Source organism: Notechis scutatus, chromosome 1 (assembly GCF_049901735.1).
Source record: "Notechis scutatus isolate UNSWTSFEM ecotype Mainland chromosome 1, rNotScu1.2, whole genome shotgun sequence".
NCBI lineage: Eukaryota > Metazoa > Chordata > Lepidosauria > Squamata > Elapidae > Notechis > Notechis scutatus.
The window spans coordinates 165,872,923-165,900,602 of NC_142009.1; the positions used below are offsets into that span (position 1 = coordinate 165,872,923).

General features: G+C 37.0%; 1 protein-coding gene across 4 annotated transcripts in view; it reads left to right on the forward strand.

The window, feature by feature from the left end:
• ERBB4 (erb-b2 receptor tyrosine kinase 4) overlaps positions 1-27,680 on the forward strand; it is a 942,903-nt gene that overhangs the window by 696,037 nt on the left and 219,186 nt on the right. For all 4 annotated transcript variants that reach the window (XM_087949416.1, XM_087949418.1, XM_087949415.1 and 1 more), the window contains exons 11-15: positions 2,477-2,567; positions 9,696-9,895; positions 22,831-22,963; positions 26,786-26,879; positions 27,444-27,598. In XM_087949416.1, the coding sequence (XP_087805542.1) occupies positions 2,477-2,567; positions 9,696-9,895; positions 22,831-22,963; positions 26,786-26,879; positions 27,444-27,598 (673 nt within the window). The remainder of the gene's footprint in view (positions 1-2,476; positions 2,568-9,695; positions 9,896-22,830; positions 22,964-26,785; positions 26,880-27,443; positions 27,599-27,680) is intronic.

The following is a 27,680-nucleotide window of genomic DNA, read 5'->3' on the forward strand; positions in this document are numbered from 1 at the left end:
TAGAATAGAATAGAATAGAATAGAATAGAATAGAATAGAATAGAATAGAATAACAGAGTTGGAAAGGACCTTGGAGATCTTCTAGTCCAACCCCCTGCTTAAGCAGGAAACCCTACACCACTTCAGACAAATGGTTATTTAATCTCTTCTTAAAAACTTTCAGTGTTAGAGAATTTACAACTTCTGGAGGCAAGTTGTTCCACTGATTAATTGTTCTAATGCTCTCTTAATTTGAGGGGGTCCTACAAAAATGAGAAAGTCAATCTATTTTCCAAAGCACCAAAACGCACAAGAAACGATGGATGGAAACTAGCCAAAGAGAGAAGCAACCTAGGAGTAAGGAGAAATATCCTAAGAGTGAGACCAATCAACCAATGGAATAGCTTGCATTCAGAAGTTGTGGATGCTCCATCATTAGAGGCTTTCAAAAAGAGTGAGGGAAGTACACCCCAAAAGGACAGTGCCAGGAACCACTAAAACAATGCAGAAAACTTAAAGCAGCCATTCCCATTTTTTTTAAAAAAAGTCAACCCCAAAGCAAACACAGCAGTTGAGAGGGAAATTAAGAGCAGCCACTCATGCTAATTGAAAGCCTAGGAATGCTACCAAAAACTATTACCCCTTCCAACTCTATTATTCTATGTTCTCTATGTTCCAAATTGGGTGCTTCACAGCAGAAGCAATACAGCTGGCTGGACCACACATGCGTTAAATTCACAGCCTGTATGATCAAGCTGCATCATTGTCCTCCTGTACCTTTTCCCCCCAGGAAGAAACATGAAGTAGCAAACACTGCAGCAGCTATAAAAGGTCAGGACTATCATCTGATCACAGAAGTGTTAATATTCTTTATAATGAAAATATTTGTAATCTTATCCTTCTTCTTGAAGGAAAGAAGTTAATACCATCCCCAGATGGGTGATTGATGGGTTTTCCTGCCCTAATCCTGTCAGTTTCTGTTGTTTATTGACTTGATCCAGTGTGTGTCAGCTGCATTCCAGCTGCAACTGTTAAGTGGTTCTTGGCTGTCTGCCCGGGAGCTATTAACTGAAGGGAGAGAGAGGGGGGGAAAAACCCCTCTCTTGTACTTTATTTTCAGCCTGTTCTCAGAACTGCATAAGCAATTAACTAATGGTTCAGGCGAACTGGTGAGAACCTGCTGAATCCCACCACTGCTATCATGTACCTGTGCCATTTCATTTTTCCTGCCTAAGTGCAGGACTTAGTTTTCTCACCACCAAGTTATTGGATAGGAATCAATGCTCAAGTCTGTCAAGATCCTTCTGAATCTTGACACCATCTTCCAAAGTGTTAGCAATCCCACCCCCAGCTTAGTGTCAACTGCAAATTTTATGAGTTATCCAATTGTCCCCAACTCCAGGTCATTTATGAAGATATTGAAGAGCGTTGGTCACAAGATAGAATCTTGAGATACCACATGCTGAATGTGGTTGATCAGTCAATTTCAAATTCATCTTGTAATGGTACTGTCTATGCTGCATAGTCTTGACTTACCAAGAAGTAGGGTGCGGTCTACTTTGTCAAATGAATTACTGAAATCTAAGTATACTATATCCTTAGCATGTTCTCATTCCACTAATTTAGTCACTTTATCAAAGAAGGCAGTAAGATTTGTTTGGCGTGGCCTACTTTTAGCAAACCTATTCTGGCTTGTAGTAATCACCTTGTTCATTTCTAGGTACTCACAAATCTGCTGCTTGACTATGTCTTCCTGGATTTTCCCAGGTATTGATATCAAGCTGATTGGTCTGTAATTTCCTGAATCCACTCCCCCCCCCCCTTTGAAGATTGAAACTGCATCAGCTCTTTTCCAGTCCTCTGATTGTTCCCTGGTGCTCCAGGAGTGCTGAAAGATTCTGTTCAGTAGTTCTGAGATCACATCTCCTTCAGAAACCTGGGGTGTAAACCATCTGATTCCAATTATTTGAATTTGTCCAAAGCAGTTCCAAAACTTCCTGCAAAGAGAGCGAGAGAGGCACTTACTCCGCCTAAATTCAGAAGCTGCTGAGGGTTACCTCAAATTTCAATTCTTTTGAATTATTCTATTCCAGCTTGAGGTCTAAAATTCATCAAAATATGATGATCTATTATATCTCTTCCCACTCTAGCTTTTCTTTTATGTTTCAATAACAAATTCCTATTTATATATTAATTTTTAATATTAATACATATTATTTAATTTTATATATTAAAATTTAAGCCATACTACTTACAGTATATTACCATTACAGAGCCTTTGTTATAATTTTGTTTGGTTTGGAGGGTTTTTTTCCCCAGTTATTTTTCAAATAACTCCCTTGTGGAGTACATTATTGATAATAACCTCTGCTCTAAATTTACAGGTTGGACAGCTCCAAATGTTCCCTGCTCTTAATATAGACAGTTTTCAAGTATGAAATGCTGCCATAATTGCATCAGGCACATTTTCTAACTCCTCTGATTTCATCTTCCATAGGATTCCTGAACATACAATCCTGGCCTGAAAATATGACAGATTTTAGTGTGTTTTCAAATCTGGTAACTATTGGTGGAAGAGCATTATACAGGTAGGATATACATATATCTATATATGAATATATATTTCTATCTTTAATACTCTCATTTATTTAAAAAAATGCTTAGGAATTATAATGTATTAAAATAGTGTTGACATTTTGATTTAAACTTTTGGTCTCATAACTGATCCTTTGGTACTAGGCTGCCAGAAACAGCAGCTTGGATTTTTCCTCAATTCTAACACAGGGAAGTACCTACACTTGAATGCATTTCTGTTCTTGGCTCCATCTATTCTATTTATACTCCTGTTTAGTATTTCTCATTGTTTGCCATTTTAATTACGTTAGTGACTACTTGTTTATGGATTTTATAATTGTAGTATTATGGTTCATTGCACAGTCAACCAGATGTTTCTACTGGATTTGGTATTTTTATCCATCTGTTGAGTCCTTCCCAAAAACCTGGGATAGAGGAATGCTCTTCTTTGATGATTGTCACAGGATATAAACTGTTCCAAGTAAAGTTGCCTTTTGCAATTAACCAATGGTAGCTTTGTCAATGCTGATGGTGTTCAAGTCCAGGTATTTTGAGTTTGCACCCAAGTCACCTATCAATACTACTTTGCTTTCATTTTCCACAGTTATTCTATTTCTATTTTCAGATATTTTGTTATCTTGTTCTTTATTTTCTATTCTGCTGTCTTCAGCTATTGCCACATCCACTATTATTATTATAGTTCATTGCACAGTCAGCCAGATGATGATAATGATTATATTATTGTTGTTGTTGTTATTGTTATTATTTTAATCTTCAATTTGATTCACAGTCTGAAACTGATAGAAACTTAGCATTATAAGTCCTAAGCAAGCATCTAAGAGTTGTTAAGGTAATGTCTGAGTATATAGGCAGTTTCAAGTAAGGTGGATTTTTTGCAAAGTCAGAATATTCAACTCTGATAAGTTCAAAATTTCCATGTATCTAGGCAACCCTTTGGGCATTGCTCCAAGAGGCTCCTAATACTATTGGTACAACCATTAATTTCTTCCTCCACAATCACTCAACTTCAATTTTCAGATATCGGTATTTTGTTATTTTGTCTTGTTGTTTGTCTTCAATTCATCCATCACTCAGTATTGCAATATCAATGAACCGGATTATTTTATTTTCCACAAAAAGTGATGTCAGGCAAGTTGTGTGCCAGATATCTGTTTGGATCCAAAAGTCCCACAACATTAGAAGAACTTTGTCAATTTGATGTTCCCAGTAATTTTTGTTGCATTGGAACCCAAACTTCTGGCAAAGCTTTCAATATATTTTGACAACTTGATCATGATGTCGTAGATAATCAGTTTGTGGAATTTTGCTTTAGCCACTGATAAGGTGAGCCACTGTTTCATCTTTCTCATTGCATAAGCGACATTTGTTGTTACTGACATGTTGAATTTTTGCTTTCATAGAACTGGTCTGCAAGGTTTGTTCTTGGGCAGCCAAAATGAAGCCTTCAATTTCCTTCTTCAGCATCCCTGATCTCAACCATCTCTATGTTAGCTTTGTATATACCTTTCCTTCAATATCCTTCAGATATTGACTGTGCATAGGCTTCTTTTTCCAGTTAGAAACTCAATGCTCAGTTGTTTCAATATTCTGCTTTCAATCTTGTTTTAAAGAGGTTTCCATTGTTCACCTCCTTCAGCAATGATTTCAAAACTTCCAAAACTCCTAAGTACTTGTACCCTTCTTCTGATGTCCATGCTTCATTATCAAGTTTGAATCCATCATTTTCAGCCATTTTTCCTGCCTTAACAGCAATTGTTGCACATTTATCAATGCCAAATTGCATCTCAGTGTCTCAATGTCTCTGCTCCTCAGTGCTTTTCAGCAGTGAGTTCAATTCAGTTTTTGTTTTTCCAAACAGTTTTAAATCTTCCTTGTAGAGCAAATGGCAAATTTCCATCCCTTTTTTAGCCAATTCATAGCCACAGTTCATTTTGTCCAAAATGCTTGTTAGTGGCACCATTGAAAGTACAAATAAAAGAGGTGATAATGAGTCACCTTGGAAGATTCCTCGCTTGAGTTTAACTTCACTTCTGTTCCTAATTAGATCCTTGTACAACCAGACCTCTAGTCAGGTCAGGTGTGGTTTGCAGGGAGAACTTTCAAATCCTATCCCGATTAAGAACGGAGTAAGGCAGGGTTGTGTTCTGGCTCCTCTTTTGTTTAATTTATTCTTATCTGACTTGGCCTTTCACATTGGATGTATTGAGTCCCACGCCCCAAAGCTGTCAACTACGAAGATGGTTCCCAAGCTGAAGTCCGTACTGTTCATATAAACTGCCAAATTCCAACGATCGCTTATTTATTATTGACCATGTTCTTTAGCTTCTGGGAATTGATACTGTCAATCTGATGATGTAACTGAAGGTGCTGGAAGCATGCAAATAAGGTGTGGTTCTGGAACCCAACAAACATCTTGTCTTTCAGTCAATACAATGAATCAGCAGGGCCTCGTAGATGCATAAATGTTACCAATGCATCATTTTGTTTGATCAAAATTTCCTCAATTTCAAATTGTCAGTCTCAATTTCAAAATAATGTTAGTGATTGCACAGATTGACAAAATTTTTGTAATTTTTGTATTGTACCACTGAACCGTCACTAAAGTAGTATATTCTTGTAATCCTTGTTTTAGTCATCAAAAACTCAATCAACTTCCGAATTAACACATGCATGGAAACTGTATCATGTTGCATATGATCAGAAATTATGCAACAGTTGACAATTTGCAGCATGCCATCTTTATCGACATAATAAGTGATGAATGGATGCACTGTGCCTTGCGAATTCTTCCAGTGAAAGCCTTGAGCAGCATCTTGGATCACAAATGAGTAATTCTCCACAAAATCCATCAGTACAATCAGTTCGGTTTGTTTTAGGCCGGCTTTCAATGACTTCAAATATTCATTTTGCTGTTTTGAAACGAAGTGGTTGCCAGTCAGTTTCCACATTTTGCTAGCAAGTTTTTCAACGAAGCTGTCAACAGTGAGAACATTTGTTTCCAGCATTACATGGTCAGTATGAACCCATTGTTCGAATTCTATTGATTTTTCTGAATCCTAGTCTTTGAATATTTCATCCAAATGCGCTATCAGTGCCTCTTCACCAGGGCAGTTTTGGCATCGCTGCAACATACAATCTTTGGTGTTCAGATCGCAAACTGCCTTTCCCAAGAGCACTTGTAGTCCTCTTTAATGTTGGCACCTTGTAGCATAAGCTTAACATTTTGATGAATGGTGCAGATGCAGATGGAATGTGTGCCTGAGGCACAGACAGTGACACATCACTTTGGTCTGAGTTTACAGAATTTGGAGAAACCAATTTCAGCACATATTTGTTTAGATATGCCACATACAGTTCTTTCAGATTGCACAGTGGCAACTGCTTTTGTTTGTGAACCTTGATGCCATCAAACGGAATGGAAACACAATCCTTTTTGCTGGGGCACATCCTGCTAAATACATCATCCTCGTAGAAATCTCGAACTCTTTCGACGGTTTCCTTTGGCAGTGGTTTTTCAACTTTTGCATCTGGTAGTGCACAAATGCCTCTCCCTTTTTAATTTTTCTCGCTGTTTTAACCATATGTTTTGAAATGCCAAACGTTTTTGCTGTCACCAGTATCTACCAACTCTTTGGCAGCAAAGTCAATAATTGAACTTTCATCAATCTAATATTTTAATTTTAATTTTCATGTCTTCAATTACGTCAGCGTAATCCTTACGGGACTGGCATTCCTTAACAGCAGACTTGCTAGTTTGCCAAATATCTACAGCTGCTACTCCAGCGGCTAACATTATTTTGTTTGCTATCACTTTCTGCACATGTTCAATATTTCATTTCACATAGCCAGTTTTATCCCTACTGCTTAACTTCCAAATTTTCAATGGAGAAGCCCCTAAATTGCTCAAACTCCGATTAACAGTGTCTGAACCGTCCATATCATAATTATCTGACGACAAAGAGTCTGCCATGCTTTGGACCATGGAAATGTATTTGGCTTTACACTTGGAACAAATCTTTTGAACTGGCTTCACATTTGTTTTTGCCACTTTTGTTAAATCATTGGACATGGCTAGATCAACTTTCAACAGCCCATGTTTAGCTATGTGATTTTGTTTGTCAAATGGGTTGCAGTATGACTTTTGCTTCATGTCGTACTTTTTCAGATACATGGCTTTGTGATGCAAGCAGATTTGCTCATCAACTCAACCTCCGATCATTGAATAATGAGTATTTTTTCTTCAATAGAGAAACTGTCCACATAATGCAGCCCAACTTCGTTAGAATAAAATGAACCATGGTGGCAAGTTGACGACAATTTTTCTCCAACAACGCATTTGGGCAAAGTAGAATTGCTACTTGACTCGTCAACATCCATTTCACGTATTATGGAAATTTGCAATAATATAAAATGTATTACTGCAAAATCTGAAACACAGAAGTTATATAAGGTTCTAATATTATGACAGAAATATGACAACTACACCTGGACAGTTCAGAATCCTATAGCCAGAACATGCTTACGTGTAGCTTCAGTAAAGTACTTACAGCACATTTAACCTCTGTCATTACAGTAGAAGCACTGCTAGTAGACTAACAGATTCATATACCATGCAAGAAATGAATTACACACTTTAAACAACGGCATAAATGAAATGAGAACGGCACAATATAAAAGAATGCATGTTGACGTACATGATATTGCCATAGCAACATCCTCACTTTGTCCCCAATTTTTAGGGCTTTATATGTCAGTGATGAAAAACCAACCCTGCTTTTTTAGGGGGTTTGAAACATGCTCTTTCTAATGAGAATGATTTAACATAGTTTCCAGAAAGTCTTTTTTTGTAAAGGCAGGCTGAAAATACCCTATTTTTGGCGTTTTTACAAAAACCGTCACCTTTACACCCAATTTGTAAACTATTGGAAAGCAGTAGGAGAATGAAATTTTACATTCGAAAACATTGTGTTGCTAAAGTTATTACACACAAAGTTTTACATTATCATACCTTTCCTTCCAGAGATATAAAAGCCAAATTTTAACCTTTTTTCAAACCGCAATATTTTTGGCCAAATTTGCTCCAAATGTTCTAGATGGAGATTGCTCATGAGAATGTTTTTATTATTTTGCTTAATAGAGCACAAAAAGTTATACAAGATGGCCAAGTTTTGTTTCTCTCAACAAAATATTGCTGGCGATAGTGTCTCAAAGTTGCTGAAACCTCAGAGTCATACTGTAGAAGGCTGTGGTATGGGGTCAAAAAATGCTATATCTCCACAAGTATTGCATCGGCAAACATAACACTTCACCAATGTTCATTGGGGACATGTGTGCATGTTCACACAAAATTTCATCGAAATCCGTGATGGTTGTGCGGTGACCCCCAGACCACTTGACATGGAATGACCGAATGGGCAGACGTTTATATTTGATGGTGTTAGAGGCATCATTGCAAGATGTAAACTTTTCTAAGCAAAGCTGCCTTTTGCAATTGACTGATGATGATTTTGTCAAGGCCAATGGTCTTCAAGTAATGTTCCAGATGTTTTGGGATTGCACCCAAGGTGCCTATTATAATTATTTATTTTGAAATTATTTTAGAAATGGCAGCTTTGAGCAGTTGTATGCATTTTCCCTAAATAATTTTATTAAACATGGTGCTTCTAAAGACTGAAAGGGGGCTCCATTCCCCGTACCAATTTCTGTTGTCTCCCATAATTCCTGCTCCTTTTCAAAATGGCAGTTCGGGTCCAACTTCTCCTTATTCTTTCTCCATATACCTCTTTCTCAAATGAGCTTATCTTCTGGTAAAAAAGGGAGAATGAATCAGCAAAGGCTTTGTATCTTTACCGAAAAAGGAATTTTCAGCAAGCAGATTAGAATATTACCTGTATTGCTAATTCATCCTAATAACTACAAACCATGAACCCCGGTGTATTTTGAATCCATTTTATTTTGGCTAATGTTGAATTTGAATTTTTGAATTTAAGTAAGTAAATTTTATTTAAGTTGCTAATATTGATATCCATACAGAAGATCGCCAAAAGAATGCTATATAATATTTTGTCACAAAGTCCAATGTAAACTGATAGATTCTCCTTTAATTTTACAATTGTGTAAATCTAGGCCACTGCACTACTTTTGGATCAAAGTCCATTTGGGTCTTTAAATTATGTTAAAACTCAAACCCTGTCCTGGCTGATTTTTAGATGAGATGCTAAATGTCTACATTTTCCATAGTGAAAAATACAGTATTTCTTGTAACACATTCATTTTTATTTTTTATTTTCATCTTGGAGCACATCTTGGTATAGGCAACCACTCTCACAGAGAGATTTAACGATTATAAGGTTAGCTGTGGCAGGCTTCTTTATTTCACTATCTTGAGATACAGTGATAAAATGAAAAAGATCATTCCAAGTCAGAGCAGGAAAGAAAAAAAGCAAAAACACAAATGCAGTATCTGTTATACTGATAACATTGTTGAACACCAGAGAAACATTTCTAATGGCAGGAGGAGTTTACGGTCATTTTCAAATTTCTCTTCTACTGCAGTCATATGGAAAAGCAATACATTTGGGTCACCAATAGGTACCCTCTGCATTAATTAAATAATAGCACAGTAGTGGCTCTTTTTGGCTCTTTCTAGTGATTGTGGCAAATACTGCAGGCTTCCCTTCCTGTTCAGCTGTTTCATTCAGCATGATTCTCTACTTGGTTGTGTTCCAGCATATCCTAGTTCAGGGACAACTGTAATTTGAAAAAGCTGTAGCTTAATGCTTGCATTAATTAACCGGCTATATTTTTAGCATTTAAATAAATCAGTCATGCCTGATAATGATGATATCTATCTTTTTAGTTATGGTTCAGGAAAAGCATATTTGGGTTAGCGCAGATCTCTGATGGTTGGTTTTTATGAAGCTAATTTTAGTTCCTTGAGTATTTGTGGCTTTGTGTAGTGTTTCCTCCTAGTGTCATATGATTGACTGGTGTAAAAATGAAGAGAAGGGGCCTAAATTAAACTGCTTTTCCATTCGTTTAGCTTCAAATTCTTAAATTAACAGGATAGGTTTCTAACTCACATATGCACAACACATGGATTTGCTGTTTTCTTTTTCCAGTGGTCTTTCCTTGCTTATTCTCAAGCAGCAAGGAATTAGATCTCTCCAGTTCCAGTCCCTGAAGCACATCAGTGCTGGGAATGTCTACATAACTGACAACAGTAACTTATGCTACTATCATACTATCAACTGGACCAGCCTCTTCAGCTCACCTAATCAGAAAACTGTCATCCACAGAAATCAGAGGCCTGAGAACTGCAGTAAGTATTTTGCTCATGGTTAGTTGAATTAAATTTCTCTCTCTCTCTCTCTCTCTCTCTCTCTCTCTCTGTGTGTATGTGTATATACATATATATATATATATATATATATGGCATTCAGCTTTGTTTGGGTATTTATATATATATTTGTTTTCTTAAGTTTTTGTGGGTGCTTACATGTATGGCATTCAGCTTTGTTCGGGTATTTTCCCACGTCATTGTAGTTGTGCTTTTAAAGTTGTAGCAATGTTTCGGCAGAATCTCATCTGCCATCATCAGGCTTCTTCCACAAAAGCAAAATCACCAGCTTGATCCACAAAAACACACGGAGACATAATAGAGACCCAGAAGATGAACAGACCTATGGAACAGCTGTCCTGCCCTACATAAGAGGTACTACAGACAAAATTAGTAAGATACTATACAGACATCACATCAAGACTGCCTTCAAAACAGACAGAAAAATAGCAGCCATCCTTAGAAACCCCAAAGATAAAATTGACCTGGAAAACCAAGGCATATACAAAGTCCCCTGTGCATCATGCCCGGCCACATACATTGGACAGACCAATAGAAGAATAAGTACCCGCCTGGATGAACACAAAAATGCAGTCAAAAAGCTGGAACACACTTCCTCACTAGTCCAACACATGGAAGCCACAGGTCATAGCATCAACTTCAATGGCACCAAAACCCTAGCCACTATAGAAAACCCCAGCCACAGAATCATCAGAGAAGCCATAGAGATTGAAAAAAGACCAGAAAGCATGAATAGAAGAGATGATTCCACCAGACTGTCAATCATTTGGAAGCCTGCACTCACAAACAAAAAAATCTCCACACCACAAGCCAGGCAAACACCTGGGCACAAACAGATCCCCCTGATACCTCCAGCTCAAACACACCCCAACCAGGCACCCAGATGAAACCTAGCTTCCTAACTAATGATAGCCATCCATTTACCCGGAGCCAAGCTGCACTAAAGGCCTCCAATAAAGTAACACAATGTTGCCAGCCAATCAAGATACAAAAAGAGCCAAAAACAGACAGAAGATATTAGAAACACCAATCAAGCAGAACACAGCAAACTCCAAGACCAATAAACACAGACCAAGACTCCAACCAATCAGGATGAAGAAAAAACCATTCTGGCACAGCAATAGGCTGCCCCAAATTTAAATCTGAAACCACCATAAAAGTCTGACTCACAGATGAACACTATACAGAAGCCTGATGATGGCAGATGAGATTCTGCCGAAAGCGTTGCTACAACTTTAAAAGCACAACTACAATGACGTGGGAAAATACCTGAACCAAGCTATATATATATATATATATATATATTCTTAAGAATGGCCTTCAGCTTTGTTCATTTTCCCACATTATAGTTGTGCTTTAAAGTTGTAGCAACGTTTCAGCAGAATCTCACTGCCATCACAGGCTTCTGTATCGTGTCGTCTGTGAGTACTTTACAGTGGTTTCAGATTTAAATTTGGGGCAGCCTATTGCTGTGCCAGAATGGTTTTTCTTCATCCTGATTGGTTGGGAGTCTTCGCCTGTGTTTATTGGTCTCGGAGTTTGCTGTGTGCTGCTTGATTGGTGTCTCTAATATCTTCTGTCTGTTTTTTGGCTCTTTTTGTATCTTGATTGGCTGGCAGCATTGTGTTACTTTATTGGAGGCCTTTAGTGCAGCTTGGCTTTGGGTAAATGGACGGCTATCATTAGTTAGGCAGCTGGGTTTCATCTGGGTGCCTGGTTGGGATGTGTTTGAGCTGGAGGTATCAGGGGGATCTGTTTGTGCCCAGGTGTTTGCCTAACTAATGATAGCCGGTTTACCCGAAGCCAAGCTGCACTAAAGGCCTCCAATAAAGTAACACAATGCTGCCAGCCAATCAAGATACAAAAAGAGCCAAAAACAGACAGAAGATATCAGAGACACCAATCAAGCAGAACACAGGAAACTCCGAGACCAATAAACACAGACCAAGACTCCCAACCAATCAGGATGAAGAAAAACCATTCTGGCACAGCAATAGGCTGCCCCAAATTTAAATCTGAAACCACTGTAAAAGTCTGACTCACAGACGGACACAATACAGAAGCCTGATGATGGCAGATGAGATTCTGCTGAAACGTTGCTACAACTTTAAAACTAAAAATGGTGATTAGCTACTTTGTGAAACAAGAAATAATCTAGAAAACTTGCACAAAAGTCTAACATTGTTATATTTGAGGATGTATTGGAAATGTCTTAATAAACCTACTTTTTTGAAAATATTCAGGATAGGACAGTGAAACCTGGTTTGCTGAAAAAATGTTTAATGCTTTTCGAGAACATTTTATAAGAACAGGAGTTCATATTTTGATCAGTCTTATTTAAGAGTTCTCCCATCCACTTTTAAAATAGATTTTACTTGAGTGCAGAGACAGGGATCTTCTTCTCTCCAAACTGCTACGGTGCATGTGAGGAAATTGTCGCATGTACCATCTGGCTCTGAAATCTCTGCTATCACTTTCACACAGTCACAAAGCCTGTTTTGTTGTGTTTTAATTGGGGGTGGGGATAAGTAAAGAAGGAGGCCTTTTGTATAATTCCCTGCACATTTCCCCTGTCCCTGAAAATATTAAGAATTTTTTCCCACTCCACTCCAAATATGCAGAAAGTTACTCCCCATTTTCAGTGACTTGCTCTTAATTTATTTTAGAAGCAATTGCTCAAAGTGTTTTACAATGCAAAGGAATACGTATAATAAAACCCATGAAGACCTAAAAGCAGAAATTAAAGAATACACACAAAAACAAAACTAGTCCTTCATAATAGAATCAGATCCTCATTTCTAAAACCTTTTTATCTGTTGGTGAAAGGCAAACAACAAGTAACATTGCTTAAGCTCCATGGGGCCATTTGCAGTGCCACCCTTTCCTGTCTTAAAATGTCAGAGGAACATAGCAACTGATCTCTCCAGAGATCCAGAGGCAAGTTCACAAAGAAAACAGACAGGTAGGGTTTTCAAGGTGATAATTGGGCCCTAAACTGTACTCTGAAATGAACTGGTAGCCAGTGCAATCAATTCTATAAATATCAGTGACAGATTGTGACAAGAAACCAAGAAGACAGCTCAGCCATAGTGGGCAATGCCAGCAATGCTGCTGCTTGCCATTCAAAGCTTAGGGTTGTTACACATTCTGTGCATAGATTGGACTGCACAAGAAAGCACTGAGTGATCCACCACAGATCGTCTGACACCAGCAATACATATGCAAAAGCCCAGTGGATCCTGCTAGGGCATCTTTAGCCAAGCAAGTGCCTCCATGTTCTAGATGTTAACACATGCTATAATTGTAGTCTTTGCCATGGAACATAAAGGTGAAACTCAACAAATTAGAATATCGTGCAAAAGTTCATTTATTTCAGTAATGCAACTTAAAAGGTGAACCTAATATATGAGATAGACTCATTACATGCAAAGCAAGATAGTTCAAGCCATGATTTGTCATAATTGAGATGATTATGGCTTACAGCTCATGAAAACCCCAAATCCACAATCTCAGAAAATTAGAATATTGTGAACAGGTTCAATATTCTAGGCTCAAAGTGTCCCTCTAATCAGCTAATTAAGCCATAACACCTGCAAAGGGTTCCTAAGCCTTTAAATGGTCTCTCAGTCTGGTTCAGTAGGAAGCACAATCATGGGAAAGACCGCTGACCTGACAGTTGTGCAGAAAACCATCATTGACACCCTCCATAAGGAGGGAAAGCCTCAAAAGGTAATTGCAAAAAAAGTTGGGTGTTCCCAAAGTGCTGTATCAAAGCACATTAATAGAAAGTTATGTGGAAGGGAAAAGTGTGGATGAAAAAGGTGCACAAGCAGCAGGGATGACCGCAGCCTGGAGACAATTGTCAGGAAAAGGCCATTCAAAAGTGTTGGGGATTTTCACAAGGAGTGGACTGAGGCTGGAGTCAGTGCATCAAGAGCCACCACACACAGATGGATCCTGGACATGGGCTTCAAATGTTGTATTCCTCTTGTCAAGCCGCTCCTGAACAACAAACAACGTCAGAAGCGTCTTACCTGGGCTAAAGAAAAACAGAACTGGTCTGTTGCTCAGTGGTTCAAAGTCCTCTTTTCTGATGAGAGCAACTTTTGCATCTCATTTGGAAACCAAGGACCCAGAGTCTGGAGGAAGAATGGAGAGGCACACACTGCAAGATGCTTGAAGTCCAGTGTGAAGTTTCCACAGTCTGTGTTGATTTGGGGAGCCATGTCATCTGCTGGTGTTGGTCCACTGTGCTTCATTAACTCCAGTGTCAATGCAACCATCTACCAGGAGATTTTGGAGCACTTCATGCTTCCTTCCACAGACAAGCTTTATGGGGATGCTGACTTCATTTTCCAGCAGGACTTGGCACCTGCCCACACTGCCAAAAGCACCAAACCCTGGTTCAATGACCGTGGGATTACTGTGCTTGATTGGCCAGCAAACTCGCCTGACCTGAACCCCATAGAGAATCTATGGGGCATTGCCAAGAGAAAGATGAGAGACATGAGACCGAACAATGCAGAAGAGCTGAAGGCCGCTATTGAAGCATCCTGGTCTTCCATACCACCTCAGCAGTGCCACAGGCTGATAGCTTACATGCCACGCCGCATTGAGGCAGTCATTGCTGCAAAAGGGGCCCAAACCAAGTACTGAGTATATATGCATGCTTATATTTTTCAGAGGTCCGATATTGTTCTATGTACAATCCTTGTTTTATTGATTGCATGTAATATTCTAATTTTCTGAGATGTGGATTTGGGGTTTTCATGAGTTATAAGCAATAATCATCTCAATTATGACCCATCACAGCTTGAACTATCTTGCTTTGCATGTAATGAGTCTATCTCATATATTAGTTTCACCTTTTAAGTTGCATTACTGAAATAAATGAACTTTTGCACAATATTCTAATTTTTCGAGTTTCACCTGTAAAAGAAGGGTTATTTATTTATTTATTTATGATCTACACTGGCTTCACAGATCCTTTTCTCAAATTAAAACCGCATAATGCTTCGCTAGAAATAGTTGTTCAAAGAGCACAGTATAAGAGTGAGTGCTTCAGAGATTTTCACCAGCTTTTTTTTTTGCCAGCACATAGATACAATATCCTTTTTAAAAAATGAACTGATCCTCTTCATTGTCCTTTGACCTACCCTTAGATTTGCAATTTCATCTGATTTCTGTGCAGATTCTATGCCTATAAGATAATGGCATAGCAGTTTGGGAGTGGGGATGAGTTTGAAATTTTGAATTTTCATTTCAAGATGCAAGGGAGCACCTTTTTCTACACTAAGGGTTCTCATCTATGCCAGTTTTTTACTGACATATCAGTAGCATCTTTGAGAGTTTAGAGGTAAAAAAAAATAAGTTGATTTAAAGTCTATAGCTTCCCAACTTGTTGAAACCTTACTTGTTCATCCCATTTCTGCATGAATTTTTAAACCCTTTATTTAAAAGTCAGCATATTTTTGTATTGCTGGTTTTGGGGTACAGGTTTTTGGGTTCTGCTCTTCAATGTTATCTTCATACCAATTCTGTGGGGCAGATTAGGCAGGGACCTCTAGATATGGCTGTTCTGCCCTTCCCCTGCACTATATCACACTATTCCTTGTTAGGGGTAAGAGGCAGAGATTTGAACTCTAGTAAAGGCAGCAAAAAAAATAGAGCAAAACATTAGAATGGCATTGGGGTGGTCAACAAATAAACTGAGTTATAATTATGGGTGACTTTACATTTGTTAGTGCCTTATTTTCACTGCTACTGAACAGTATTTGGCTACAAACTGGGTTATAGGGTCTTATAAAATTAAATTCATTTAAAAGTTATCCATTCTTCCAGGATACTGATGAAGCACGGTTAGATCTGAGTGTTGTGGATACTCCAATAGATATTACAGTCAACTGTTTCCCCAATTCCTCATGAACAAATATGTTTTCATATAAGACTTTACAATATCTTATTGTAATAGTGGTGAAGGCAAAAACTATGTTTATAATCATAGCCCTGAATTTATTCTGTTTTGATCTCTTTGCATACAGCACTATTTTTATTTATTTTGTTTTATTATACTGTGCTAGGTTGTTATGACTTGTGGTTATAACAATAACCTTATTTATACCTTAAGAAGTAGTCAGTTATTGTAGGGTAGACTTTGCCATCTGTGGATTTGGCCAATGTTCCTAAAAGCTTACCAAAGAAGAAAGGAAGAAGTGAAGCTGGGAGGTGGGAGGTGTGTCCGTGAGAGATGGTGTGATGAACCTACCTTGAAAGTTGATTCCTCCAAGAGCTGTTTATTCTGTAGGGCCCTGGAGCATGAGTTCTGGGACTCTTCCCAAAAAAGAAGTGGAGAACACAAAACCCATGAATACAGTACTATTTTGAGGTGTATACAGTATATGATGAAGATATAGAGTTGAAAGAGCAACTATTCTGTAGGAAACATTTCACCAGAGAAAGAAATGGAGAAAGAATCCTTCCCAACCTTTTCTCTAAAATTTGCAAGTTACACAAGTTAAACTGAAATATGTTTTAAAATCCCTTAAACCACCCAAAGATGGAAAAATAAAAGGTAACAGGCAAAAGGGGACTCAAAAAGAAAGAAACCTTAAACATGGCTGCAATGACACCCAGACAACCAAAGATAAAGAACATATTTCAGATAATTGATACTGCAAGTAAGTCTCCTTTTTTTCTCTTCTCCCCTTGTAACTTCTGTAAACAAGCCCTGCTCCTTACTGGATTGGGGGGAGGGTGACTGCCTTTCAAAGGAAAATGAGGCTCCCTTAGGAACAGAGGAGAACAAAGACAATATTAGCAGCAATTTTAAAGGAGACCTGGATTTGATTGCCAAGAATTGCCTTTTAACAGCACAAACAGTTAATTGCTTCACATAAGAGATGCTGCACATAAGAGAATACCTCAAAAGTTGACATGGAATTTCCCTACGTCAAGAAGCCATCACTCAAGATATGCATTTTATTTAACTTGCCCCCCCCCTCCTTTAAGTATGTTATAAAGAAAGTGGAGGGCAGCAACCACAGAAATCCTGAATGAAGGGGATATAACGTGGTATCGGTTGCATCCAGTACATGTCAATTATATACACATCACTTTATGGCTTGAATCATTGTTCTAAAATATTCGGGGCCATCTATCCTGCCTTCCCAATACATTTTCAGCAACAGAGTGTATTATAGGTTCCCATTCCCTTGGGGGAGGGGCCTGGGTAATCACATTTTATGGTATGGTCTGCATGCATGAATACGTTGGTGCTCTTTCTGTGTGTATGTGTATTTTAAATGTGTGTGTGTGTGTGTGTGTGTGTGTGTGTGTGTATGTGTGTGTATCCAGGGAGAAAAGTGACTAACAGTTGCTTTCCTGAAATAGAAAGTTGGGAGACGCACAACAGGAGAATTATTTAGTATCCTGGGAGGATATGCTATCCTACTGTATATCTGGATTGAATATTTTAGAAAATATTACAAAATTATTTCAATCCAGATAGGATTTATACATTTTATATTATTTACTTCTCTATGAACTAGATGGACAAGTTCATAACATTATCTCCAATTTACTATAATTTGATTGAAATTTCCACGTAATGAGTGTGAGAATTGATGTGTGCTAAGTGTTTGACCTACCTATGCAGTTTTTCTTTGATAATAACTATGCAATTCAGTGATCTGAAAAAAGGTAACTTGAATTTGTGGAGGGAAAAAACCATCAATACTTTTTGCTTCCTTGTTTTAATTAAACTTCAAAGTGCTGAGTTTCCGCAGGTGGACCATTTAGATGTAAATTAATTTTGCAAGTCCATACCTTGACCCTGTTCTTTTAAAGGAAGAAAATCTGGATAGGGAAATTTCATCATGAATCCTCTTTAGCATTTCAATGTTGTGCATGGGAGACAATGCAGAATAAACACAACACTCAGTAGGAACAATTCTCAGTTGGATTACTCATTAGATGAGTCTAAAGTTACCCTTCAGCAAAGCTTTTCCTAGTTAGCAAAAGGAAATCCACAATTAGTTGCTGTATTTAATAATCTTTTAATGAATTCTCTCTAAATTTATAAATTTGTCTACAAATGACTAATTTTTATGTAGTGAAATAGATGGTCCCAACTCTAAGCAAAATAAACTATGGTTCAGAAAATATGTAATTTTTTTCTCAACTAATGGAAAATATATTAGTTAAAAATAAATATATTAATGCAGACAAATTAAATAGGCCCTAAGTGCTTTGTAGTGCTTCATCACTCCTGTTTTGGAAAACTTCAGCATTTTCATAAACACCTTCAGTCAATTAAATTTATTAATCTTTGCAATCTAATTGGCTGTATTCCTGCTTGTTTCATTAACTGAGTATTATTGTTGTAGAGCTTCATTTAATAAAAGAGGCTGACAAACTGAGCTAAAAAAATAATAAAATATTATTTGCTGGTTTATGTAGGTTTTCTGTTTTAGTCTTAGTTGGGGAAAAAGTTTTCATAGTTTAATTTTCAGGTGCTATTTAAAGAACTTCATCTATAAAAACATTTGTTAAATACTATATAAGATGTCCCCATGAGTACAAAATATTTTATAATATAGGCTATTAAACAATTATGTTGCAGTAACAACACAATCAAACAGAACAAATTGAATTCCGTAGATTTTCTTCCTGGGTCTCCCAGTAAGAACTTAGATCCTTGTAATCTATCTAAAATTATTTAGATCAAGGGTGTCAAACTCAATTTCACTGAGGGCCACATCAGGGGTGTGGTTAATCTGGGGGGGTCTTGGTGAGTGTGGACAACTGGGTGGGTGTGGCTACTTTGACACCACTCCCAAACTGCTGGCATGTTTCCTGTTTGCATTGGGTAGACCGGGCTGAATCCAGGCTGGCCCAATCTTTCCTCTTTGCATTGGGTAGACCAGGACGGCCCCATGGGCCGAATCTGACCACATGGCAGGCCGGACTCGGCCCATGGGCCTTGAGTTTGACACCCCTGATTTAGATTGTTATGGGTGTTATCTCGCCATTTTTACAAGCAAGATGTTTCACAACATTCTCATAATGTAAGGTAGCCAACAGTGAATTGTCTAAGGTAACGTGGGTATGAAATTGCTTAATGACCATTCAAAGTTGTGATAAATCTACCTGGTGGGTACTTACAACCTGGATTCAAAGTTCCAATAGTTCCCCCCTGCCTCCTGCAATCTTATGACTGTTCTTGGGTGCTTGGCAGTCAGGTCACATTTTTGGCTTTTGCAGTGTCACATGACAACATTTTATGATGTTTTTGCAAAAAAAAAACCAACACCTTGGTATTTACTTTGTTCTTTAGCAAAGTTGCCTACATAGAGAACCATTGGTTTGTTTAACCATGGCATTCACTTAATTTGCTTAATGATTATGGTGCTTAATGATTATGGTGATCCACTTAACCATTACTGCAAAATATTGATTAACCCATTTTACAACTATCACAAGTTACAACTCTGATGGGCAGACTCCAGGGAGTATTCTATTAATGCTAGATACCAGGGAGGTACTCAGAGGATTTTCTGTTCCATCCACCAAAATTGGGTTGCTAGCTTTGGATGATATGCACCCAGTTAAATGGGGCATTATTTGCTGCTTTGCTTCAGACAACAAAATAATCTTAAACCAGTCCTGACATAAACTATCAATGCTTTTGTGACTCATCTTACGTAGCTCAGCTGATACTGCTCTACCCACTTAGCTCCTCATTTGATTAATTCTCCATTTAACAAGTGTTGCCAAGTAAGTAATACATTTAACGCTTGTCTGTATGTTTCATTTGAATTGGCTTTTGGAGTATGGGAGAGGCTGTGAGAATGGATTCTTAAAGCATGTGACATTAGAGTAGCATTGCATTCTCAAACATTGGTTTGCTTTTGTTATAGAGACTAATCAGAAAGAGATAATTTTCCCCAATAAGTTTTTAGAAAATGTAAGGCTTGTTGGGTGAAGATGATGCTTTTAGCCACACTAAGAGAACCACAAGTTTTAGACAGCAGGAATAGCTTGTTAATTTAAGGATTTTTTTATTTGTATGTTTATTTTTCTTTTTAAAAGCATCAATTCTCCTAGTTCATCTTCAGTGCAAAACCACCACTCTTTGCTCTATATGTAAGAATTTAAACTCTTACCAATGAGAAAAACATACCCAAGCCATTAATTTTATTAAAAGTCATAAGCTCTCATGAGTAATACTGTAGGTATAAGTCATAATAGTGTTTGTGCTATAATAAAATAGTCTGGAAAGGCGCTTACAGGGTTTTTCTGATTTATGACAAGAGAAGAATATCCTAAGGATATTGTGGTGATTGCAATCCTATTTTTCATTTTTAAGATGGGGGAGTATGCTGGGGAGAATCTGGGACTTGATTGCCTTCAGGACCATGATGAGTGAAGTTTTATGATTGAGAAGTGTTCCATCCTTCCATTTGGACACATATCTTCTCCAGGATATTGTAAGGTCACTGTAGCCATGGAACTGTGGAATGAATACTGAGACTGCCTAACCTCCAGATGTAATGATATTCTCTGGGAAAGAGTATAAAAAATGCTCTTTAGCCATAGATGAGGCATGTTCCTAGATCAAAAGAGGCATTTGATGCTGGGAAAGCATCAGAAATCACAACACATGATGAAAGAGCATGTTGAACCCAAGTAAGGCAAGAACAAGCTATATGAAAGTAATAATGTGCTCAGGCGATCAGTGTACTTACATGACAGATACTCAGTATCTTTGTTAATGAACCACAATCAGACATTCATTCTAGTAGCAGTGTATTGAATAAGAAGCAACAAACAGTGTAAATTGAAAGTGACAGAAACTTGCTACAGAACATTTCATCTTTTTGGAACATTACTTAAGCATCTCAGTAAAGGAAAAGAATATGAATGAGAATTTATTTCCAGATTAAAATTTCATCTGAGATTTTAAAAATTAGGGTGTTCTTAATAGAATCAAATTGAATCATAAGGCTGGAAGGGATTTTGGAGGTCTTTTACTCCAACTCCCTGCCCAAGCAGGAGACCTTATACCATCCTGGACAAAATGGTAATCCAAACTTTTCTTTAAAACTTTCAGTCATGGAGCACCCAAACTTTGGGAGGCAAGCTATTCCATTGATTAATTCCCACTGTCAGCAATTTCTCTTTAGTTCCAGATTGGATCTCTCTTTTACAAGCTTCCACCCATTGTTTCTTGTCCTATCCTCAAATGCTTTCGAGAATAGTTGACTTCCTCTTCTCTGTGATAACCCCTCAAGTAGCAGAAGACAGCTATGCCTAACCCTTCTCTTTGTTAGTCTACCTTAGCCATTCATTGTAAAATTTAGCCTCCAAACTCCTTATCATCTTTGTTGTCTTCTCTGCACTCTGCACTCTTTGTAGGTATAATATACAGTATGTTTTTGCAGTGTAAGAGTTGCAGATTACAGGATAGTTTTTTTCTGAAACCAAATTGTTTATTAGAGAGTAGGTTGTTAGTCTCTTCGTGGAGGAGAATGGATTGGTTAATAATTGATTCCATGACTTTACAGGTGACACAGCATAAGGAGATTCATCATCTCTACCTCCTTTCTTCCATTATGAGTAGTGACGAGTCTTTCTGACTTTGTGTCTACTTACAATTGCTGTTGGGACTGGATTCCTGGTTGTAAATTATTATGCTCATAAGTGAAAGCACCCACATGTTCAGAACCAATTTACAACATTTTTGGCACTAGTTTGCAATATTATTGTTTATAAAATGCTTCTTGTGCTGAGATCCCAGAGGTATTTGGGGGCATAATCTGGGTTTGTATCTACTCCATATTCTCAGTATTTTTAAAATCCAAATTAATCTTGACTTTGTGATACCACAAATATCCGTGCCACCAAATCTCAATTTGTGTTCTTCTAACTCCAGAAGCCTCTATTTCTCAACAATACTCACTCTTTCATAAATATCATTCTGGCATGACATTTATTTTTATTACAGAATTTCTCCCAAGAATGACACTTGTAGCTTCATTCATCTTAACATGTCTTTTTATCTTCACTCCATGTCTTATTTTGAAATAACATACAATTCATGTTTGTCATAGTGATACCCAGTTATTTTACCTACTTCTTAATGTTAAAACTTGTTTTATTCATCAATTCTTTTTTGGATTTTCTATTTTCACATTTTTTGTTTCTAATTTTTTATTTTTATGCAGTATTATATATACTGTATGCCAATAAATAAAACAACAATTAATACCTTGATTATATGAGTAGAGAAAAATTTGTGAATACCTTTATAATAACTTAATTCTTTTTTATGACTTTTAGTCAACCAGATTCCATCTGTTTCTATATTATCTCCACCTAAAAATTCTTCAGCAATATTTCTGAAACAGCTCATGTTGTCACTAATACATTCTTATTATCCAGGATGATATAGTATGTTAATTCCAAGTCTTCTGCTTTCTAGTCATAAATGTTTAGTTAAAGAAAATAGGAAATAACATTTCAATTAGTCGATCATTTCATGCCATAGCAAATTTTAAACCATTTAAAATAATCATAGATTACATATTACATTTAAAAAATCTGCACTGTCTCAATTTAAAACATTATTAGTATTAATGAGTAGCATTAAATAACCCTCTGAAGAGGTAGATTCTTGTAATCTTTTTCTATTGCTGATAATAATCCAGTCATCATAAGCAGAATATATCAATGTACTGGCCCAAGAGCAACCTTTGTTAAAGCAAAAAGAAATTTCTCCTGTTTCTTCCTCCCATTTTTAATGTATGGGTTTAAGTTGTGGGGATAGAACTAAGCATTGTACATGCCATTTAGCATACTGCTGCTTATAAATGATGGCGCCTGTCTTTATTTTACAGCTGCAGAAGGGATGATATGCAGCTATTTATGCTCAAAAAATGGATGTTGGGGGCCAGGGCCAGATCAGTGTTTATCCTGTAAACACTTCATCAGAGGAAAAACCTGTGTAAAGTCTTGTCACCTTTTTGAAGGGTAAGTCATTTTTGCCTTTAGGCTTTATGTGTGTGTTTATATAAATATGTTCATACTTTTGAAATTACTAATTTTTATGCTTTGGTGATAGAAGAAGCCATCTGTCATGCAGCAACTGGTAATCATAACTTGTGCTAGGCAGCAGCATCTTTTATGGGAGAATCATGAAAAATAATCTAGCTAAGATATTTCAATAGCCAAGTATTGCAAATCGTATACAATTGTAACTGGGCTAGAGCATTGACTGCAGGGGATGGGTAAGCTTGGCTACAAGGCAGAACAATTCATAATTCTTTTGAAAGTCACCAAGCTGGAACAAGGAAAAGGTTTGCCCGTACTTGTGTTTTAAATGGAAGGTTGAAAAGCAGCTGTATAAAAGAAGTTGACTGGTACTTTAGATGGGAAATGTTGTGCAACAGATTGCAGAAGTTTGATATCTGTCAAAAGGAAGTCCCAAGGAACTAGTGAGGTTATCTGGTACAGTTCCTGAATTCATATTCCCTTGTCTGGAGTGGAGTGGAAAGATGAAACACACTGCCTCAAATCATTTAAATGAAGCCGTACACAATTTTGGTAACAAGACTAGACTGGGGGCTAGACAGCAGGGAATAGTTAATTGTGAGAAATAGTTTGGGTCTGAGATTTCAATGTCAACAATATACAATTCCATCACTGTCCAAGGAGACTGTCAGGATCATGACTAATTGTCTGAAGATAAAAATGAATTGAAAAAGATCTAATGAAATGAAACTGAATTCTGACCTGACAAAAGTATTTTTGATCAGTAGAGTTGATCTCATTTTTGGAATTCAACTTCAGTTGAGTTGGGTAGCACTTCTTTGAAAATACTATTTTGTAGATTTTTCTTATTCCCTGTCCTTGAATTTTTAGCTGTTGTTGGTAGCCAAGATGAGGCTAATTAACCAATGATGTCTTTTAGGAATGTTGATCTGGTGTATTTTATTCCAACTGGATCATTGCACTGCACTCTACGCAGGACTGCCTTTGAAGAATATATGGAAGTTAAAATTGGGCCAGAATATCACAGCTCATTTGTCAATAATAATTAAATATTAATAGCTTTCAATTTCTTTCCAATAGAATTCCAACTGCTCTTAGTGGTGTCTGAGTTTAAGACTAGCTTATGAGAAAACTTCCTCATGTCATTTACTGAGGTCAACTCCAGGGCCCTCGAGTCTGAAAGCCTTTTTAATATTTGCATTTAGGTACAGAAATTCTCTTTTCTTCTATCCATGTCACTTCCTCAGTGATGTCTTATAGATATTGATAAGAATCTGCCTGAAACTGTTCTTTATCACTGTCTGATTTTACAATTTCTTATTCTTCCTGATGTACATGCATCTGAATATGTTTTTAGGGATGTGACAATGCTGTACTTAACCACTATTTTGGTGTAAGGGGTAGAAAAGAGTGTCTCTATCCAAAAGATATACAAAAGAGAACTAAATTAGTATCTGGGAATGAAAACCACTTTCCTTGGTTTTCTTTTCAAAGATCTGCAGTAAAAACCTTTCTGCAGAATTTTACTAATTTAATTGTAGCTGCATCCCTTTGAATTTAGAAGAACAGCTCTGTCAAAAAAAATCAAAACCAATTATTTCAGAATAGAATTCCAAACAGTCTTAATTTATTGCTTCATAATTGTCCTCCTTGGTTTTTCCTTTCTACTTCTGGCTCACCATAAGCCAGGCACTTTTATTTGCACTATGGTGGCCATTTTCAAGAGATAGGATAGGTGAATGAAAGCCATGTATTCTTATCACAATTCTTAAAAACTCTAAAGTGGCATTCCTTTCTGTCTTTCCCGATCTGAAGGATATGGAGTGCTTACCTTTAACAATATGATAGTATCTGTATATTGCAAAAGCCTACAGAATAGAGATATTATCATCTGGTGCCAGTCAGCCAAAAGGAAGCTCTCAGTTGTATTTAAGAGTAAGGAAAAAATGCACATTTCTCCTTAACAGCTACAAAGCAAAGAGACTGCTGATAGGGACATTATAGGTGACAAACAATGTGAAATCAGAAAGACCTGCTCTATGGACAAAGCCTGTAGTGCTATGGTTCCTGGGAGAAGCAAGAAAGCAAAAGAGGGTAACCCCACTTTTTCTGTTCTGAGGGCAGAAGAGCCACAAATCGAGAGTAATCTGTATAACCTAAAGCTGATACAAACAGTAATTCTACCAATTGGGAAGCAGGTCAGAGCCCTTTCACTATGTCCTTGCTATTCTTGGATTATTTTACCTCATCTTCATCCTGGAAGAAACATACTGGAAAGAATATTCAAAAGTGAGGATTCTTACAGCAATGTGAGAATAGCCTTAGGTTTGGAAAATGCCATGACTAAAGTGAGGCAGTAGCCATTAGATATAGACCACCAAAAAGACTTTGGTGTAATCCTTACGGTCTTTTTTTAAAAATCTAGCAGAGAGATCTTACAACCCCTTATTTAATGTCTGTAGATGACATGAAAGTTCATTTTAGAGACATCTAGCTCTTGATTACTATGTTTCTCCTTTTATATGTATTTCCATTTGGCCCTAACAATACCCTTTCTAATCAGATGTAATAATAATAGTAAAATAAATAATTATTATCATCAATCCTCAATTAATATACTGAAGTTTGCTAAATTTTGTTCTACTGTCATCTCCATATGTGCTCAAATGTCAAACATGTTAGTAATAATTTTAGTAATTTTTAATTCTTTGCCAATATTAGGATATTAATGAATGATACTTTTCAATCCCTGTTTTATTGAATTTTAATCTTAGATAAGTTGGTCTATGACTCTTTTTATAAACTAATCTATACTAGATGGTGTCCCCACAGTAACAAGTTACCTGTGTTGGGATGGAAAGGCACAGACGCACAGATACTTCCTGTTCTTTCCACAATGTTAGATTTTTCAGGCCAAGAAAATATCAGGCTATGATATTAGGCCCCTGTTTAGAATTGATTATAGTTCCCATCTCACCAGCAGACTCAGTGGGATAAGTAGAAGAACTTTAGCATCTCAATAGTATGATTCTTTTCATCTAATTGTCTTTAACAACTAGGTGGCTAATAGACCACTCCGGCTTTGAATGCTGAGTCAGTAGGTTATATGCATGTCTGGTGTTCTGTACAACCTCTGCAATTATTCCCAGGATGAAAGACCAGGAAATGAACATCCAAGGGCTGTTCCCACTAATAACACCCCTTTAACAGTGATAACCATTTTAGCTTCCAATTATATGATTTATATAACTTCAGTTTCCCCATTATTTCTGTGCAAGCAGCATTTTTAGATGATTTTTTTCTTTCTTTCTTTCACAAAGGAGTAATTTGTTAGAGGTCTTTCAAATGTACCAAGGAAGTAATCAAAGATAGAGGAAATCCTAGTGGTTGAAATTAGATCAGATATGTATAAAATAAGTCCCTTTATTTCAATAGATGTGTTTTTTCATCTCTAGCATGTTTATTTATTTATTATTTAAAACACTGTTATAGCTTCCCATTTTATATCAAATTCTGGGCAGGTCCCAATCAAAAAGAGCACACTGCATGGTTTGTATAAATAATATGGAATATTTTAGTATCCTTGTCTTTACAAACAGTGAATAAAACCTAGCAGTGCAGCATTTGAATATTAATCCAGGTTGGGGATGGGGATGTAATTAGAAAATTATCAAAGAGAAGGTGTAGTTGGGGGTGGGGGATAGGCACTTTTGCTTGCAGAATAACAATTATATCAGAAACTGAAGTTGCTCCCTGATTCTGTCACTTCTGGTATTTCTAAATTGCTTGTTATTTCCCCAGAGAATACAGAGAGTTTGCAAATGGTTCAGTTTGTGTGGAATGTGATCCGCAGTGTGAGAAGATGGATGGAAACAGAATAACTTGTAGCGGGGCTGTAAGTACAATCCATATACAATCCAACATATAAGCTGGTTATTATATGAAACAGATTTGGTGTTTTTTTCTTTGATCCTTTCTTTCTTTATAAATTTATAAATTTTACTTATTTTCTAGGTTTATATCCATGCCTTTCTTCCATGAACTCAAGACAATGTACAATGCACTCTTTCCTGTTAATTTTCCTTACAATTACAAACTTCTGCATTAGATTAGGCTAAGAGTATAGGACTCTCCCAAAATCAACACCTAAACATATTGTGCTCAGGATGGATTTGAACCTGGGTGTCTCTGGTTCTAGTTCTAATCTTAGTGGAAACACTGTGCTGAAGCTTTGCATGTTCCCATGAAAGTTTTGCATGGGCTGAAAAGAAATACAGATAAAATCTAATAAAGTATAATAATGATCTGCCTTTGTGAAAAGTCCCAATGTAAGTCTTATGGCAATGTGAGTATTGCATCCTGTGTCAAATATTACACTTACTTGATGTCTCTTAGTAGCTCTTGGGATCTCCAAATTGAAACAGAAATTTGATATTCTGTGTTTCTTCTTTCTTCGTAGGGACCAGATCATTGTACCAAATGCTTTCATTTTAAAGATGGCCCCAATTGTGTTGAAAAATGTCCTGATGGTGTACAAGGAACAAACAGCTTCATATTTAAGTATGCGGATGAGGATCGTGAATGTCATTCTTGTCACCCAAATTGTACCCAAGGGTAAGCTTACATTTACATATGTTAAAACATTATTGCTACATGTGATACTTTCAATCCATTTTATTGTACCACTTAATCTTGA